The sequence below is a fragment of the Hemiscyllium ocellatum genome, chromosome 35 (genome assembly GCF_020745735.1).
Source record: "Hemiscyllium ocellatum isolate sHemOce1 chromosome 35, sHemOce1.pat.X.cur, whole genome shotgun sequence".
NCBI classification, from domain to species: domain Eukaryota; kingdom Metazoa; phylum Chordata; class Chondrichthyes; order Orectolobiformes; family Hemiscylliidae; genus Hemiscyllium; species Hemiscyllium ocellatum.
The window spans coordinates 18681338-18695763 of record NC_083435.1 but is presented as its reverse complement, the minus strand read 5'-3'; the positions used below and the strand labels follow the sequence as shown (position 1 = coordinate 18695763).

Here is a 14426-nt window from a genome sequence, read left to right as displayed (position 1 = left end):
TTTTCCTCCCCATTCTCTCTGACCATTCACACCCCTCACTCTCTCCACGCCCCTTCACCCCATGCCTTTTTCCATTTCTTCCCATGCTCCTTCACCCTCCTCCCTGTGTTCCTACCACTTCCTTCCCCATGCTCCTTTGCCCCTCCATCTCCCCATGCCTCTTTCTCCAATAGTCCTTTTCCATTGCCCCTCCATCTCCCTAATAGCCCTTTCCCCTTGCCCCTTGCCCTTCTCGGTGCCCCTTCTCCCCATCTCTCTAAAAGATGCAGTGGCCATTTCAGCCTTGGGCTAGCTCCTCCTCATTAAAACATGTTTATTGGTCATGGTGACATTTCTGCTTTGTGGGATCTTGCTGTGTGAAAATTGACTGTCATGTTTCCTATCAGTGACTTCACTTCATGAAACACTTTGCTGGCTCTGAAAGAGATTTTGCAGAGCCAAAATGAGAGTTTTGTCATTTATATTTTCTGAATAACTTAAGCTTCACTTCTATCGTTAAAATGTTGTCCGAAATCCTCAGCTGATCTGGCAGCATCTTTGGAGAGAAACAGAGTTAACATCTTAGGCCTTTTCATTTAGTATTGTAGAACGATGGAAAATATAAATGCCAGTTGTGAGGGGAACAGTGTTATGGACTAGGCCAGACCATCAAAATATTCTTAAGCAGGCAGCCCAGACCATAACTTTGCAATTTGTTCCAGTAAGTGAACAGTTAAAAGTACCGGGATTAGGTTAGCTATGTTCATTACCAGGTTTTAAGCAGACAAAAACTTATTCACAAAATTACACAAAGAACAGAATAAAGAACCCTGACAGAATTCAGTCTATCCAAACTAGACTTAATTATGCTGTTGCAAATATATGCAACAGTCCCAATAACAAACCCCCTTAAAAAAAACAGTAAAATTGGAACAAATGCTTACAGGTTTAAGTTAGAAAGGCCGAAGGAGAGAGAGAGAGAGTTTTGTAGCCTGTTTCCACACAGCTGAACTCCTAACTAGTTCTGGAGTGAACTACTCAGCTAGAGAGCTGACCACTCCCCTTTCATTGTACAGGTCACTTCTGAAACATGACCACTTTGGCCTGATGTCTCACCTATTCACATAGAAACAAAAGACCTCATGAAATCCTTTATCATCTCTGTACCAAACTTGACTAATCGGAGCGAGGAGAGTTTTATGGCCCCTCTGAAAAAAAAGATCAAGGACACAGTATCATTGAGAAAAGGAACAGTTTTTAGAAAAAAATCGAGGAGCTTTGTGACACCTCCCCCCTTTAAAAAAAACCCATCAATATCAAAAGAGGGCTTCATTTTTTAAATACTACCAAAACAAACTGGTTAGTAGTCTAGAACACACATGTACACTGTACTAACTATAAACATGCATAACCACATGCAAATTCAGGCCGTGGTACACCCCTTACCGAACGCCAGCGTATCTCATTCGAGTCTTGCTATTGCATCGGCAGTCCCATTTTCGCAACCTGCCACATGCACAATTGTCAAACTGAATGGCTGCAACAACAAGCTCCATCTGAACAGTCTAGCATTGTTGTCCTTAAAGTTTTCCACAAATGTTATGGTCAGTGTATACGATTGTCTCAGATGCATTGCTGGTAATATAAACACTGAAATGTTGCAATGCAGACACCAAACTTAAAGTCCGTTCTCCATCGTTGAATATTTCTGTTGATGAATGTTCAAACTTCCTGAAAAAATACCCGATGGGTCTTCAGAACATAGAACATAGAAAAGTACAGCACAGAACAGGCCCTTAGGCCCACAATGTTGTGCCGAAGTTTAATCCTAATGTAAAATATAATAACTTAACCTGCATACCCCTCAACTCACTGCTGTCCATGTGCATGGCCAGCAGTCACTTAAATGTCCCTAATGACTCTGCTTCCACCACCGCCGCTGGCAATGCATTCACAACCCTCTGACATCCCCTCTATACCTTTCTCTTAATATCTTAAAACTATCACCCCTCGTACCAGTCAATCCTGCCTTGGGGAAATGTCTCTGGCTATTGACTCTATCGATTCCTTTCATTATCTTATATACCTCGATCAGGTCTCCTCTCTTCCACCTTTCTATCCCCTCATCATCCTCCTGCAGGGCACTGCACCAACACCCACCTCACTGGCATCGATAGCCACCTTGAAAGGCTTGGTGTCATCCAGTGTGGTGAATACCGAGCAGTGGTTAATACAGTTTTCAGGCCGTCAAATGCCTTTTCACTGTCCACTGAAACTTCTTGGCCTTTTTTAACAGTTTGGTGAGTGGAGCAGCCACATTGCTCTCATTTGGTAGAAACTTTTGGCAAAATCCACTCAACCCCAGGAACATGCTCTTTTTGTCGACAGTGTGGGAAATTAGCCCATTACTTTCGTTTTCACATCCCGTGTGGCCATTTGTGCATACTCAATAACATGGCCCAAGAAGGTGACTTGGGCTTTGGCAAATTCACTTTTAGCTGGGTTTACCACCAAGCCTGCCTTCCGAAGTCAATCAAACAAGTCCGAGAAATGCTGTAAATGTTCCTTCCATGAGTGGCTAAAAATCACCAGGTCATCAATATACACCACACAGTTGGGTAATCCAGCAATGACCTTATTAGTCAGTCTCTGAAATGTGGCTGGAACGTTTTTCATACCAAATGGCATGACTTTGAGCTGATATAGAGCTGAAAATATGTTGCTGGTTAAAACACAGCAGGCCAGGCAGCATCCTAGGAACAGGAAATTCAACGTTTTGGGCCAGAGCCCTTCATCAGGGATTCCTGAAAACACATTTTCAGCTCTGATCTCCAGCATCTGCAGACCTCACTTTTTACTTTGAGCTAATATAGTCCATTTGACCTTACAAAATCCGAAAGTGCTTTTGCTCTCTCTGACAGAGGCATTTGCCAGTAGCCTCTGAGCAAGTCCAACTTAGAAATGTGAGTTGCTTGTCCCACTTTTTTGGCACAGTCCTCCAACCGTGGAATTGGATATGCATTATTCTTTGTAACGGCGTTGACTTTGAGATAGTCCACCCAGAACCGTTGGGTACCATCTGGCTTTGGCACCATGACTATGGATGAGCTCCAGTCACTGTAACTCACTCCGATTATGCCATCTTGGACCATGCATTATATCTCCTTCTGAATCTGTGCCAACCTTAGAGGGTTATACCTATAAGGATGTTGTTTAATCGGAACAACATCTCCTATCTCTACCTCATGTACTATTAGGTTCGTACTTCCCAGTTTATTTCTGCATATCTACCCATGTGATAGTAATAACTCTTTCAGTTTATTTGATTTTCTTGTGGAAGGTAACTCAATAGTTTATCCCAATTTTTGACAACTTCCTCATTGTCCAAATTGATTTGAGGAATGTCCAATTCAGAATCCTCTGAACATGGTTCTTCCTTCTGTGCTGTAATCATTAACACCTTCTCCTCTTGCTTTCCTTCCCTTTCAAAATACCTTTTGAGTACATTCCCATGACTCTGTGAGATTTCTTCCTGTCTGGAGTCCTTATCAAGTAGTTCACCTCACTCAATTTCCCCTCAATTTGATACAGTCCGCTAAACTTGGTTTTTGAAGGCTCACTTGTTACTGGAAGTAACACCAATACTTTATCCCCAATTGCAAATTGGTGATTTCTTAGCCACTTCCTGTTTCATTGGATGCTGTGATACTTTTAAATGCTGTCTCACCATTTAATGTCCAACTCAATTTAATCAATCTCTAAAATTTGACACATAGTCAAATGGGTGGTCTCTGAGTTCTGACTTATTAATTTCTCCTTAATCGATTTTAACAGTCCTCTTACTTAATGTCCAAAAATTAATTCAAATGGACTGAATTTCGTCAATTCATTCAATGTATCTCTGATTGGCATAAAGTACAAACAGAATTCCCGAATCCCAGCCATCTGGATAATCCTGACCGTCAGCCCTCAGCATGGTCTATAGTGTTTGATGCCATCTCCCTAGTGCTCCCTGCGATTCTGGATGGCATGTGGTAGATTTGAATTACTTTATTCCCACATTATCTATAACCTCCTTGAATAGTTTAGATAATTTAATTCTTGATCTGGTCGGATCTCTATTGGTAGTCCATATCTCATAAAGGATGTGAGTAATCCTTCTACAACCCTTTTAGCTGTGATATTGTGTAATGGGATTACCCCTGGAAATCTAGTCGATACGCCCATGATTGTTAATAAATACGTATTCCCACGTTTTGTTTGAGGTGAGGCACCTATGCAATCAATCAAGACTTGTGGGAGGTTCCTCAAATGCTGGAATAGGTATTAACGGTGTACGTTTTGTTACTGCCTGTGGTTTTCCGAAAAGCTGACATGTATGACACATCTGGCAAAATTCAACTACACCCTTGTGTAGTCCAGGCCAGTAAAAATGTCTTTGTATTTTAGCCTGTGTTTTCCTCCCCCCTAAATGACCTCCAAGTGGTCGCTCATATGCCACTTGCAGCACCTCTTTTCGATACCCCATTGGCAAAACAATCTGATGAATCTCTGTTCATTTCTGATTTGCTTGAATGCGTGACGGTCTCCATTTCCTCATTAAGACATCATTCGTTAAGTAATAGCACATAGGACTGCCTTTTGACATAACTGCTTTAACTCCTCATCTTTTTGCTGTAATTCAATCAGCTTAGCAGAGCTAAAGATGCTAGCATGTTTACCTATTTGCTCCTGCTCTGTCCCACTGATCTGATCAAAGAGAGTTTCGGATAACTCGACGTCAGCTTCCTTATCTGTGCCTTTTGATCTCTCCTGTTTCAGCTTGTGCCTCTCTGATCTTGTGACCAACAATCAGGGACAATTCCTGAATAAACTTACTGCATTGCTTCAGTTGCCTGTGTCTCCACTGGCTTTTCAACTAGAGTAGGCAGCACGCCTACCAGCGATATCATTTGCAAGGACAAATTGTACTCCTGGAGCTGAGAGTTTGTCCAGTACTCCTACCACCAATTCTCCACTCTTCTCTGGAGTCTCTGGCCTCACTTTACATAACTGAGCACTTTTTGTCTCACCATGAATTTCTGTTACCAGTACCTTTCCTGACAATAGTCCTTCAGGAGTACATATCTCCTCATCCTTCAGCATCACAAACTGAGAGGATCCTGTGTCCCTTAATACTGTAACCTCCTTATTTATTACTGTTTATTATTTATGTGAATAAACATTACACTTGCATTTATATTTTTTAAGCAAATCTGGCACTTCCTCCGTAACCAGCCTCTGATCATCGTGTACACTCTGAGGCAGTTGTGCTTTTTGTACTAGTCCAACAAAACTCCCAGGTTTATCCAGTTTTCTTACATCTGGCTTTCTCCTAATCTACCAACACTGTGATTTTGTGTGACCCACTTTATTAACAATGAAATCACCAGAGCTTTTTAACTTCTCTGTCCCCCTGAAGGGTTTACTTTTTTACCCTAGGGTGAGTTATCCTTCTGATCTTCACTGAGATCTACCTTTCCCTCTCTACGAGGATCTCTCTTTGCATCAGTTTCTATCCCCGTGGACTGAAATTGATTGTGAAAGCCAAACTGTGTTTTATGGACCAGCTCATAATCATCAGCCGCCTCAGCTGCTAACCTTGCGGTTTTAACTCTGCTGTTCCACATGAGTTTGCACTACTTCCTCACTGCACCTACCCTCAGCTTTTATCTCCTTTTAAGCTGACTTTCCTTTTGAAGTATCAGTTTCTGAAGTTCAATCACTCTCTCTTTTTCTGTCTGTTCTGCTGCTCTCACTTTTTCCTTCTCTTCAGACTGTTTCATTTCTGTTGCCCTTTCTTTATCGCTCACCTCTAACTTAAGCTGCTTCATTTACAATGAAATTTTTGCCATCACTACAGATTCTGATGGTTTCTCCAGCAATAATTGCTGAGCTGCTGCTGTAATTATCTCTCCTTTCCTCACAGAAGTAGGCCGTTCCAATTCCAACTTCTCTGCTAATTCCTGCAGCTTGGTCTTATTCCCCTTTTGTAAAACTTCCAAAGTCACTGCATCCACTTCCAGAAAACGTTTGGCGACTGAAAGAGCCATTACTATCCAAGCTTTTGTCTGCCCAACTAAACCAACGCCCGAAATAAAGATACTAGCACCCATCACTCACGATTTAAAATCCCGCAAAGTGCTCCAGTCTGTTATGGACCAGGCCAGACCACTCAAAACATTCTTAAGCAGGCAGCCCACACCATAACTTTGCAATTTGTTCCGGTAGGTGTACAGTGAAAATTACCCAGAGTAATTTAGCTGGGTTGACTAAACCAAACATTGATTCACAAAATTACACAATGAAACACAAAGAACAGAATAAAGGACCCCGACAGAACTCAGTCCATCTAAATTAGACTTAATTATGCCATTCCGAATATACACAGCAGTCCCAATAAGCAAACCCTCTTAAAAAACAGTGAAAATGGGACAAACGCTTACAGGTTGAAGTTAGAAGGGCAGGAGGAGGAGAGAGAGAGAGAGAGTTCAGCAGCCTGGTTCCACGCCGCTGAACTCCTAACTAGTTCTGGACTGAACAGTTCAGCTAGAGAGCTGACCACACCCCTTTCATTATACAGGTCACTTCTAAAAGATGACCACTTCATGTTTTAGAAGTGGCATGAAGTCTCAGCTGTTTACATAGAAACAAAAGGCCTCTTGAAATCCTTTTTCATCTCTGTACCAAATTAGTCTGAATGGAGCCAGGAGAGTTTTATGACCCCGTCTGAAAAAAATCCAGGACACAGTATCCTTGAGAAAAGGATCAGCTTTTAGAAAGAAGGGACCAGGTTGTGACACCTAGAAGAACAAAACAATGCTGGAAAACTATGTTCTAATCAACTCATTTAGAGGTGTTATTACTTGAACCTGGGTCCTCCTGCCTCAGAGGTAGAGATGCTACCACTGTTCCACAATAATGCTGCATTCCAGTGCTTCACTGTCACATGTTAATGGATTACATTTGTTTTTACTTTTCATGTCAATCAGCTGGAGGGACCGAGGTGTTGGCTGCTATTGGTTCATCAGTTTTACTGGATCCTGAACACGGAGCTAATCTCAGCAACAGTCAGGTTGAATGGACGTTCACCGGCAGTGATGGAAAACTTGTCACTATTCTGGATTATGCACCAAATTCCCCAATACAAAAACCGAATGATGCCTTCAAATCCCGTTTACATTTTAATACAACCAATGGATCAGTGACGTTGACCAATCTGAATTCCAGTGACCAAGGAGTTTATACCATCACTGTGGGTAGTAACTGGAAGAGGAGTATGGATCTGAAACTCATTGGTAAGCGATTTCAATACTTTTATCACTTGAACTGAATTTATTGTCACGTGTACCGAGGCACAGTGAAAAGCTTTGCCTTGCGAGCAATGCAGGCTGATCACAGAGTTCAATAGCACAGATAAGTAAATGATAGGTAAGCAGCAGCAAAAACAAAAACACAGGTACAAGCGAATGTTAAGAGTTTGTGAGTCCAATCAGTATTCTAACAACAGTTGGGTAGAAACTGTTGTGAAAGTGGCTGGTGCGTGTGTTCAAGCCTCTGCACCTTCTCCCCAATGGTAGAGGTTGTAGAAAAAAGATTGAAAGTGATGCAGGTCAAACAGTCGGCCTGGGACTTGGAAGTTTCAGTTGACTGAGCATCAGTAGCTTCTGGCTGTGTATTTACTGTAGAGAGTGTGTGTGTATGTGTGTGTGTGTATATGTGTGGATGTGTGCTTGCATGTGTATGTGTGGGTGGGTATGTCTGTGTTTGTGTATGCGCTAAAAGCATATGCTGCATAAACGCTCTAGGTCTAAGTTTAAATCTTTGCCGTTTTGGTTTGGATTCTCCCACCAGGTGTAGTTGTGCCCTAATCCAGTCAGGAAACATCACAGAGTTTGATGAGGTTGGGACAGGAAAGCCTTTTCAACAAATCACGCACACAAGCATTCGAATAAGGCCATTCAGCCCCTTCTACCTTCTCCACCATCCGACTAGGGTCACAGCTGATACCTTTGAGCTTTGAATTTGACCGTCCCATCTGGCCCTGATAACACACAGGTCCCCTGCTAATCAAAGCACTCTCCACCTCCTCCTTAAAACTATCCACTGACTGACCCCTTCATCCCCTTTGGATCTGCATTCCAAAGTCACTCAATCTTCTGGGAGAAAAGATAATCTCCTTATGAAAGGCTGAGCCCTAACTTTAAAACAGTGCTGCATAGCTCTGAAAACGGGAAGCAAGATCTTACCTTCAACCCAATCGCACCTTTCCTATCTGAAATCTGGTAAAACCTGACAGTGTCGATGTAATGGGGACCGCATCGTGGTATTGGGGACGATGCCGTGGTAATGAGGACGGCGTCGTGGTATTGAGGACAGCGTCGTGGTAATGGGGACGGTGTCGTGGTAATGGGGACGGTGTTGTGGTATTGGGGACAGTGTCGTGGTATTGGGGACAGTGTCGTGGTAAAGGGGACGGTGTCTGGTAATGGGGACAGCGTTGTGGTATTGGAAACGGTGTCATGGTAATGGGGACAGTGTCGTGGTAATGGGGACGGTGTCGTGGTAATGGGGACGGTGTCGTGGTATTGGGGGCGGTGTCGTGGTAATGGGGACGATGTCGTGGTAATGGGGACGGTGTCATGGTAATGGGGACGGTGTCGTGGTATTGAGGAGGGTGTCGTGGTACTGGGGACGGTGTCGTAATGGGGACGACATCGTGGTAATTAGATTAGATTTACAGTGTGGAAACAGGCTCTTCGGCCCAACAAGTCCACACCGACCCGCCGAAGCGCAACCCACTCATACCCCTACATTTAACCCTTACCTAACACTACGGGCAATTTAGCATGGCCAATTCACCTGACCCGCACATCTTTGGACTGTGGGAGGAAACCGGAGCACCCGGAGGAAACCCACGCAGACACGGGGAGAACGTGCAAACTCCACACAGTCAGTCGCCTGAGTCGGGAATTGAACCCGGTTCTCAGGCGCTGTGAGGCAACAATGCTAACCACTGTGTCACCGTGCCACCCACGGTAATGGGGACGGTGTCGTGGTAATGGGGACGGTGTCGTGGTATTGAGGACGGTGTCGTAGTAATGGGGACGGTGTCGTAATGGGGACAGCGTCGTGGTAATGGGGAAGGTGTCGTGGTAATGGGGACGGTGTCGTGGTAATGGGGACGGTGTCGTGGTATTGGGGATGGCGTCGTTGTAATGGGGACGACATCGTGGTAATGGGGACGATGTCGTGGTATTGGGGACGGTGTCGTGGTAATGGGGACAGCGTCGCAGTAATGGGGACAGCGTCGTGGTAGTGGGGACGGTGTCGTGGTCATGGGGACGGTGTCGTGGTCATGGGGACGGTGTCATGGTAATGGGGACGGTGTCGTGGTATTGGGGACGGTGTCGTGGTATTGAGGACGGTGTCGTGGTATTGTGGACGGTGTCGTGGTAAAGGGGACGGTGTCGTAGTAATGGGGACGGTGTCGTGGTATTGGGGACGGTGTCATGGTAATGGGGACGGTGAAGCGGTAATGGGGACGATGTTGTGATATTGGGACGGTGTCATGGTATTGGGGACGGTGTCGTGGTAAAGGGGACGGTGTCGTGGTAATGGGGACAGTCTCGTGGTATTGGGGACAGTGTCGTGGTATTGGGGATAGTGTCGTGGTATTGTGGACGGTGTCGTGGTAAAGGGGACGGTGTTGTGGTAATGGGGACGGTGTCGTGGTATTGAGGAGGGTGTCGTGGTACTGGGGACGGTGTCGTAATGGGGACAGTGTCGTGGTAATGGGGACGACATCGTGGTAATTAGATTAGATTTACAGTGTGAAAACAGGCCCTTCGGCCCAACAAGTCCACACCGACTCGCCGAAGCGCAACCCACTCATACCCCTACATTTAACCCTTACCTAACACTACGGGCAATTTAGCACGGCCAATTCACCTGACCCGCACATCTTTGGACTGTGGGAGGAAACCGGAGCACCCGGAGGAAACCCACGCAGACACGGGGAGAACGTGCAAACTCCACACAGTCAGTCGCCTGAGTCGGGAATTGAACCCGGTTCTCAGGCGCTGTGAGGCAACAATGCTAACCACTGTGTCACCGTGCCACCCACGGTAATGGGGACGGTGTCGTGGTAATGGGGACGGTGTCGTGGTATTGAGGACGGTGTCGTAGTAATGGGGACGGTGTCGTAATGGGGACAGCGTCGTGGTAATGGGGAAGGTGTCGTGGTAATGGGGACGGTGTCGTGGTAATGGGGACGGTGTCGTGGTAATGGGGACGGTGTCGTGGTATTGGGGACGGTGTCGTAATGGGGACAGCGTCGTGGTAATGGGGAAGGTGTCGTGGTAATGGGGACGGTGTCGTGGTAATGGGGACGGTGTCGTGGTATTGGGGACAGTGTCATGGTAATGGGGACGGTGAAGCGGTAATGGGGACGATGTTGTGATATTGGGACGGTGTCATGGTATTGGGGACGGTGTCGTGGTAAAGGGGACGGTGTCGTGGTAATGGGGACAGTCTCGTGGTATTGGGGACAGTGTCGTGGTATTGGGGATAGTGTCGTGGTATTGTGGACGGTGTCGTGGTAAAGGGGACGGTGTTGTGGTAATGGGGACGGTATCGTGGTAATGGGGACAGTGTCATGGTAATGGGAACGGTGAAGCGGTAATGGGGACGGTGTCGTGGTATTGGGGACGGTGTCGTGGTATTGGGGACAGTGTCGTGGTAAAGGGGACGGTGTTGTGGTAATGGGGACGGTGTCGTGGTAATGGGGACAGTGTCATGATAATGGGGGCGGTGACACGGTAATGGGGACGGTGTCGTGGTATTGGGGACGGTGTCGTGGTATTGGGGACGGTGTTGTGGTATTGGAGACAGTGTCGTGGTATTGGGGACAGTGTCATGGTAATGGGGACAGTGTCATGGTAATGGGAACGGTGAAGCGGTAATGGGGACGGTGTCGTGGTATTGGGGACGGTGTCGTGGTATTGGGGACAGTGTCGTGGTAAAGGGGACGGTGTTGTGGTAATGGGGACGGTGTCGTGGTAATGGGGACAGTGTCATGATAATGGGGGCGGTGACACGGTAATAGGGACGGTGTCGTGGTATTGGGGACGATGTTGTGGTAATGGGGATGGTGTCGTGGTAATGTGGACGGTGTCGTAGTATTGGGGACAGTGTCGTGGTAATGGGGACAGTATCGTGGTAATGGGGACGGTGTCGTGGTATTGGGGACGGTGTCGTGGTATTGGGGACGGTGTCGTGGTATTGGAGACAGTGTCGTGGTATTGGGGACAGTGTCATGGTAATGGGGACAGTGTCATGGTAATGGGAACGGTGAAGCGGTAATGGGGACGGTGTCGTGGTATTGGGGACGGTGTCGTGGTATTGGGGACAGTGTCGTGGTAAAGGGGACGGTGTTGTGGTAATGGGGACGGTGTCGTGGTAATGGGGACAGTGTCATGATAATGGGGGCGGTGACACGGTAATGGGGACGGTGTCGTGGTATTGGGGACGATGTTGTGGTAATGGGGACGGTGTTGTGGTAATGGGGACGGTGTCGTGGTAATGTGGACGGTGTCGTAGTATTGGGGACAGTGTCGTGGTAATGGGGACGGTGTCGTGGTAATGGGGACGGTGTCGTGGTATTGTTTGTGGACAACCAGGAACATGAATTTGACTGGGAAAACACTACCATCATAGGACAAGCCAGACAGAGAACAGCCAGGGAATTCCTAGAGGCATGGCATTCATCCACAAACTCCATTAACAGACACATAGACCTGGACCCAATATACAAACCACTACAGCTGAAACTGACACACGGAAGCGGCAAGAACAGCCATCAACAGACACATCGACCCGGACCCCACATACAAACTACTACAGCTGAAACTGACACCCGGAAGCGGCAAGAACAAACCACTATAAATACTGGAAGAAACATCAAAGCAGCGCTTCACAGGAGGCTCCAATAGCACTGATGATGTTCCCTAGCCAGGGAACGAAACGTTTGCAGCAAAAACTTCCAGCTCAGCGAACAGAACCACAACAACGGACACCCGAGCTACAAATCTTCAACCAGACTTTAAACACTTACGGGAAAGGATTTTGCCAGAATAGACGCTTGATGAACATGGCAGATGTTTAAGAAAATTATTTCGGAAAAAAAAAGAGAAAAAAAACAGGGGACATATTAATGGGAAACCAGGAAATGGCAGATTTGAATAAATACTTTGCATCTGTTTTCATGGTGGAGGACTTGAATGACAATTAATTCCAAAAGTAATAGGTCATCAAGGGGAGGGGCAAGAAATAAATATAATAATTATCACTAGAGAAAGCACACCAGGAAATCTCATGGGACTAAAGACCGATAAGTCCACTGAACCAAATAAATTGCATGCTGGGATAAGTGGATATCCTAGGAGCAGTCTTCCAATGATTCTCATATAATGGAAAAATCCAGGAAGATTGGAAAACTACCGAATGTAATGTCTTATTCAAAAAGAGAGGGAGAGTAAAAACAAGTAACTTTAAGCCAGTCAGCTTAACATCTATCATCAGGAACATTTTAATGTCAATTACAAAGGATTGAATGGAGTCTTTATAAATGTATAATATAACCCAGTAGAGTCAGCATGACTTCACAAAGGGATAAGCCACTGTAGTCCCAGAGGACCTATGAGATAGAGCTGACAGGTTGTTGTTTAATGTCTAGATTCGAGTGGTGCTGGAAAAGCACAGCAGGTTAAGCAGTATCCGAGGAGCAGGAGAATTGATGTTTCGGGCAAAAGCTCTTCATCGATTTTCCTGCTCCTCAGATGCTATTCCTGATGAAGGGCTTTTGCCCAAAAAGTTGATTTTCCTGCTCCTGGGATGCTGCCTAACCTGCTGTGCTTTTCCAGCACCACTCTAATCTTGACTCGAATCTCCAGTGTCTGCAGTACCGACTTCTGCCAGGTTGTTGTTTAACCTCAGCCATGGGCAACGGTCAGGAGGTGGGATCGTCATGGTAACCTCAGCCAGTTGGAGAATTGGACCCACATTTGGCATCATTCTGGCCCTTGCAAACCAGCTTAGATTGTCAAGCTTAGATTCCCTACAGTGTGGAAACAGGCCTTTCAGCCCAACAAGTCCACACCGACCCTTCGAATAGCAACCCACCCAGACCCATTCCCCAACATTACCCCTGACTAATGCAACTAACACTATGGGCAATTTAGCATGGCCAATTCACCTGACCTGCACATCTTTGGACTGTGGGAGGAAACTGGAGCATCCGGAGGAAACCCACGCAGACACGGGGAGAATGTGCAGACTCCACACAGACAGTTGCCTGAGGCGGGAATTGAACGCGGGCCTCTGGCACTGTGAGGCAACAGTACTAACCATACGATTCCAGTTAGGGGAGAGGATTCAAAGGTTATTGTGTACAGATGGTAATATGGCATCTGGAACACAAACGGATCAATCATCCTCTTATTGAAAAACAGAGCAAGTTCACCATCACGATTTCCGCTCCTAAGTCAGATGGTTGTTTCTATCAGGTTTGAATCAGTCAAACCTGGAAGCGGGACGGGCTGCCGGGTGAGTGTTTGAGTTAGGCTGATGTCAGGGGCAAGATGGAGAGTGAGTGAAGGCAGTCGTTGTGATATGTGGGACTTAGAATCCATAGAATCGCTACAGTGTAGAAACAGGCCCAACAAGTCTATGCTGACCCTCTGAAGAGTAACCCACCCAGACCCATTCCCCTACCCTACTGCTCTACAATAAATGCAACAGAGGATCCATCTAGACTTCCTTTCACCTGAACAAAGCAGTGAGGAAACATTAGGCTGTTTTGTCCATCTAGAATCATGGAATCCTGACAGTGTGAAAACAGGCCGTTCAGGCCAAACAAGTCCAAACCCTCCCAAGTTTATCCCACACAAACTCATTCCCCTACATTTACCCCTGACTACACGACGGTTGGAGGAAGAGCGCCTCATCTTCCGCAAGGGATGAACTCAGATTTCTCCAGTTTCCTCATTTCCCCTCCCCCCACCTTGTCTCAGTCGATTCCCTCGAACTCAGTACCGCCTTCCTAACCTGCAATCTTCTTCCTGACCTCTCCGCCCCCACCCCACTCCGGCCTATCACCCTCACCTTGACCTCCTTCCACCTATCACATCTCCATTGCCTCTCCCCAAGTCCCTCCTCCCTACCTTTTATCTTAGCCTGCTGGACACACTTTCCTCATTCCTGATGAAGGGCTTATGCCCGAGACGTCGATTCTCCTGCTCCTTGGATGCTGCCTGACCTGCTGCGCTTTTCCAGCAACACATTTTCAGCTCTGATCTCCAGCATCTGCAGACCTCACTTTCTCCCCTGACTAATGTACCAAGCCTGCA

At 46.3% G+C, this 14426-nt stretch overlaps 1 protein-coding gene across 3 annotated transcripts in view; it reads left to right on the top strand.

Annotated features, from left to right (window-relative positions):
* The window catches only part of LOC132832485 (uncharacterized), a 37837-nt gene that overhangs the window by 2353 nt on the left and 21058 nt on the right, over positions 1–14426 (top strand). For all 3 annotated transcript variants that reach the window (XR_009646947.1, XM_060850540.1, XM_060850539.1), the window contains exon 2: positions 7011–7316. Coding sequence is in view for 2 of the 3 variants with exons in the window: in XM_060850540.1 (XP_060706523.1) it covers positions 7011–7316 (306 nt within the window). In the remaining variant the exon portion in view is untranslated. The remainder of the gene's footprint in view (positions 1–7010; positions 7317–14426) is intronic.